The sequence below is a fragment of the Ascaphus truei genome, chromosome 1, assembly GCF_040206685.1.
Source record: "Ascaphus truei isolate aAscTru1 chromosome 1, aAscTru1.hap1, whole genome shotgun sequence".
NCBI classification, from domain to species: domain Eukaryota; kingdom Metazoa; phylum Chordata; class Amphibia; order Anura; family Ascaphidae; genus Ascaphus; species Ascaphus truei.
Window position 1 is genome coordinate 115,078,410 of NC_134483.1, and position 5,209 is coordinate 115,083,618.

General features: G+C 41.3%; 1 protein-coding gene across 1 annotated transcript; it reads left to right on the forward strand.

Annotated features, from left to right (window-relative positions):
• The first annotated feature begins 1,405 nt into the window (after positions 1–1,405).
• Positions 1,406–4,585, forward strand: LOC142487134 (uncharacterized). Its single transcript, XM_075585937.1, has 3 exons — positions 1,406–1,682; positions 3,072–3,149; positions 3,513–4,585. The coding sequence occupies exons 1-3, from the start codon at positions 1,406–1,408 to the stop codon at positions 4,562–4,564; spliced, it is 1,407 nt and encodes a 468-aa protein (XP_075442052.1). The 3' UTR covers positions 4,565–4,585.
• The last annotated feature ends 624 nt before the right edge of the window (positions 4,586–5,209 follow it).

Here is a 5,209-nt window from a genome sequence, read left to right on the forward strand (position 1 = left end):
CCCGAAAACAAATCCGCCCACTCTCACGATGATGAGCCGATCACACACAGGTGTATCGGCGTGCGTGGCGGGGTGCTGTTAGGTTGCACAATCACAAATCTTGCTGAATCAGGCGAAACAAGCATGTTTTTGATTGCGCGCCATATTTAAAGGCAACGTGTACTGCTAATCATTCTCTGTGTTGTTGGGAGTGAGAGAGAGAGAGAGACGCACAGAGCTGGACGATTGAACATTTGCATATTGACTGAGAGACTTGTTGTGTATTGGGTGAGCTTTGTCCTTTGTTGTTTTGTTTACATCTTTGTCTTGTTTTATATGTGGAAGTGGGTCGTGTGATTGCCTGTACATTTCTTGTCTGTTTTTTGTGAGTGCTGGAAGTATGCCCGCAAAGCGTGGGAAGAGTGATGCTGGTGGGAGTGGGAGTGCTACTCGTGGGAGTACGCGTCGGAGTGAACGTACTGTTCAGGGGAGTGATGTTGCTGGTGCACCGAGTGGTGTTGCTGGGAGTGGGAGTGCTGTTGCTGGGAGTGGGAGTGCTGTTGCTGGGAGTGGGAGTGCTGTTGCTGGGAATGGGAGTGCTGTTGCTGGGAGTGGGAGTGCTGTTGCTGGGAGTGGGAGTGCTGTTGCTGGGAGTGGGAGTGCTGTTGCTGGGAGTGGGAGTGCTGGTGCTAGGAGTGTGAGTGCTGGTGCTAGGAGTGTGAGTGCTGGTGCTAGGAGTGTGAGTGCTGGTGCTAGGAGTGTGAGTGCTGGTGCTAGGAGTGGGAGTGCTGGTGCTGGGAGTGCTGCTGGTGGCGCAGTTGCTGATGGGGTGGATGGTGGTGGCGTGCTTGCTGGTGGCCAGCTTTTGGAGGCTCTTCCATTGGAAGAAGGAGAGTCCAGTCAGCACCAGCCAAGCTCTGACCCTAAACCTGCTCGGAAAAAACGTGTGGAGAAGCCACGTAATCCTCGCTTCAATGACCAGGAAAATAGGGCTCTTGTCACTGGCATTCTGGAGCACTATGACAGTATATATGGACATTTAGTAGGTAAGTGTAACTTTACATTTATTATTCAAATACATGTGATCCTAGGTCATCTGAGTTTTGTTCATATGCAAATATGGGTACACAATATCTTTCTATGTTCATTAGTGTGGAAACACAGCTTTTTATCATGCCTTACAAGGACAAATAAACACAGGCGGTCAATTTGCCAGAACTGCATACAATATGAATGCAAGCTTGCTTACATGTATAGGTTTAGTAGTGAATGCTCATGTGCTGCACATATTACACATAAAACAGCATGTTTGCTATCACTTGGAACAGCTAGCAGTGTAGGAAACTGGTGCTTATATTATTATTCATTTACCTCATATCTTTTATATGTTTTTCAAGGGCGGACAAGTGCAGCAAGCAAAAAAGAAATGTGGGACACAATAGTCATTGGTGTCAATGCCTGTGGGAATAGTGTCAGGGACAAGTATCATTGTCGGAAAAGATTTGATGATATTAGGTCCAAATTGAAAAAGAAAATACAAGACCAACGCGTGCATGCTACTGGCACTGGAGGTGGGCCCACACCACAACGTCTCATATTGACTCCATTGGAGGAGCTGCTTCGGCCAAAATTACTTACCGTCGTCGTGGAAGGCTTGGCTGGTGACCGTGACATTGGAATTTATCCGTCACAATTTCCAGCAGGTGATAAATATTACTGTACTAGGCGTGTCGTTGCTTACAGTTATTTTGCATATTTACACTGCTTTTTATACTGTCTTCACAATATAAGCATACCTGCATCTATATATGTATATGTCTGATTCTGTATATATATATCTCAAAATAGACATATATGTAGTAGTCCTACTAAAAGCAGTAACTAATATAGCACGTGCCATTGCGTGCTCATTTACATGTGAATTCCCAAAATGCATAGCTGCAGTGGAAGCAATTGATGGTGGGCGAAGATGGGGAACAACAGGGTAGTACACGTGTAACACATGTTCATGAGAAATTATTAGTAGCTACAGGTACAGAACAGAAATATGTATCATATTATTGTGTATTTTATTGATTTTACTCCGACAAACATGACATTACTGCCTATTTTAAGCATGCATCAAAGAAATTGCATGTAACGGCCTACAAACATCACTGGCACTAACACATCTATAGTTGCTTATGAAAAGGTCCATTTTTGCTTTATGTCATATACAGACAGCATAATGAGGCACACGTATCATATGTTATGTCATTGTTTTCATAACTTAAACACTGCAGATGACTACTTAGCTCATCTACCATTGTGTTAAAGCAGCTGCAATTAATATCTCATCACAGCATACACTTCAACAGAGGGGGTGGGGTTCAGCACACACACTAATTACAGCCTCATTTCACGGTCAACTTAGTTCACACCATTTGCACCTGTTTCAAGTCATTGAAAGGTGTGGCTGATTAGGCTTTTTGGGGAAGGGAATACCTTTCTTACAACCTGAATAGCACAACTGAAGTTAATCACACTCATTGGAAAGCTTAACTCTAGCTACTAAATGCCCCAACAACTCATTACTTATCAAAGCGTACGTCACACATTAGTTCACTCATATCTATAGTTGAACTACTATGAAAGACACATTATCACACACTGCATGTGTTGTCTTGTTGAGTCACAGCCACATTCAGGTGTGCCACATCTTCGATTAATGTACCACACATATCCTCTACCAAAAACAACACTTTTTGCAATATGACCACCTTCATGATAACCATTGTGAATGGTCATCTCATGATAGTTATGTACATTATGATACTGATATCACTACACAACATATGATTTTTATGTACTCATTTAATCTATTTATCCTCACGCATTACTGCAGAAACATAGTATGTTGTATGTTAGGGAACTCAAAAATTCTAAGTACACAGGCATGTACAGTGTTATTACAACTATTTATGTTCACTTTCACACACATTTTCGGTTAAGGAACTGATGTTGTTAGTTAATCATAAATACAGAACATACAATAAGTGTTTGTTCAATATTTACACATGTAAATGTAAAACTTATGTTATTGTTATATATAGTTGCCCCTGGAGGACATGTGTCACCTGAGATGGAACAAGTGTCTTCACCTGGGTCAGCCAGCTCAACACTACTAGAAGGTGAGTGTATCATTTGCTGGCCATATAATATGTGCTCTTCTATATGTTATGTTGTCATGTGCATTATTTGTTTTGCACATCTTCTTTAAATAGGATTACTTAGTGTCAGTGAAAATTAAGTGTAAGGCAACATGTATTGTGTTAGTGATGTTAATTATCATGTAGGACTTCTGAGTTTAGAGCAACTTTTCATTCATTCATATTTCATACTGAGTCCAAACATTATTCGTAAGTCAAGGTAGTTTTTAATGAGGTTATAAAACGTATGCTAACATGTTAGGTGTTACTTAGGACACAGTACAATTACATAGTAACACAGCATACATTAACATGCCATTTAATAATGTGTACATTTCTTTTTAGAACATCATGGTGATGAGGATGATGAGTATGATGAGGATGACGCCACAGAAGAGACTGAAATACAATCATGTGACCATGAAGAGGTGCCAATAGAAACTGTTGTACCGCCAAATCGTCCATCAACTTCCACATACGATGCAATTGTAGCTTCAGAGGGAAAAATAGTGGACGCAGAAAATCGTCGCCATTCAGACATGATGACAGTGCTGGAAAGGATGATTGGACTGCAGGAAGAAACAGTATCACAATTGGCACATCTCCACAGAGTCTTCATTGAAGTGCCTAAACAGTTGCAAAAAATCAACACCTCATTCGAAGCATTAGTTGTTCAGCAAACACAAGCTAATTACTGGAGAATGACTAATGTACCACAATTCAACACCTCCCAGCCAGGATCTGTTCATGCAGGTCAGTTTTCACCACATTCATCTGAGATTCATTCACCAGGCCCAAATGTTACCGGTCAAGTAGCAGACATTGCTGTGCAGGTTCCTGATGACATCCTACCGCTGCCATCTCTACAAATTCAGCAGCAGACACCTACAAAGGAGGCGACAAAAACAAAACAAGACACACATGAAACAGACCAACCATCACTTGTGCAGTGTCTACCAACTTGCTCACGTGTGTCACTGGGCACAAGCCCTGTCCGTGAACAGTCACTACCCAAAAGCCCTGTAGGTGAGTCGCTGCCCAAAAGCCCTGTAGGTGAATCGCTGCCCAAAAGCCCTGTAGGTGAATCACTGCCCACAAGCCCTGTAGGTGAGTCACTGGCCACAAGCCCTGTAGGTGAATCACTGCCCACAAGCCCTGTAGGTGAGTCACTGGCCACAAGCCCTGTAGGTGAGTCACTGGCCACAAGCCCTGTAGGTGAGTCACTGGCCACAAGCCCCGTAGGTGAACAGTCACTGGCCACAAGCCCTGCCCGTGAAGTGCCAGAGGCCACTCAAAGTGGCTCTGTTGTGCCTAAAGTTGGTGGCAAAAGAAAAAGGAAAATTCAAGAGACAACAAGCAGGCCTGTTACTCGCTCGCAAAAGGAACAAAAAAAATAAATGTTATAATTCAGAAAATATGTGTTTGGCCTTGTTTTGTTGACTTCAGATTATCTAATTACTATTGTATGTATGCTGAAGACTGTGTTGTTTCCAAACTTTCAACTATGTTCTTGTACACGTGAAGTTTTGGAAATGTTAACACTCATAATTAATTGTGTTATAAATATTTATGTTGTAATCGTCTGTTCAGTAATGGTCCACCAGGAGCCAGTTGCTAAGTTTAGAGAAGCTGCCATTGACTTTGCAGCAAAACATTGCATTTGGGTGTGTTAATTGATGTAAGAATTGCATATGCATATTAGTCACATGCAATTATTAAAACACCTAAGTAAGTGCAAACATCTTTCTTGTACGTGTACAGCAGGATTATGTGTAAATTATTACTTACCTTTGCCTTGCTTGGCCATTGTAATTTTGTCCTTTAATCAGTTGTGTGTTCGTTTCTATAACATCTCAGAATGTATAATAATATATATACACACACACACACACACACACACACACACACACACTGAGTGAGTGTGAGTGTGAGTGTGAGAGTGTGTGTATATATATATGTATATATGTGTATATATATATGTATATATGTGTATATATATATGTATATATGTGTATATATATATGTATATATGTGTATATATA

Bases quoted from the DNA above. Each gene is read 5' to 3' on its own strand.
- LOC142487134 (XM_075585937.1), top strand. From the start codon at position 1,406: ATGTGGGACACAATAGTCATTGGTGTCAATGCCTGTGGGAATAGTGTC. The intron at 1,683-3,071 runs GTGATAAATATT...TGTTATATATAG, and splicing joins TCCGTCACAATTTCCAGCAG to TTGCCCCTGGAGGACATGTG. The intron at 3,150-3,512 runs GTGAGTGTATCA...ATTTCTTTTTAG, and splicing joins CAGCTCAACACTACTAGAAG to AACATCATGGTGATGAGGAT.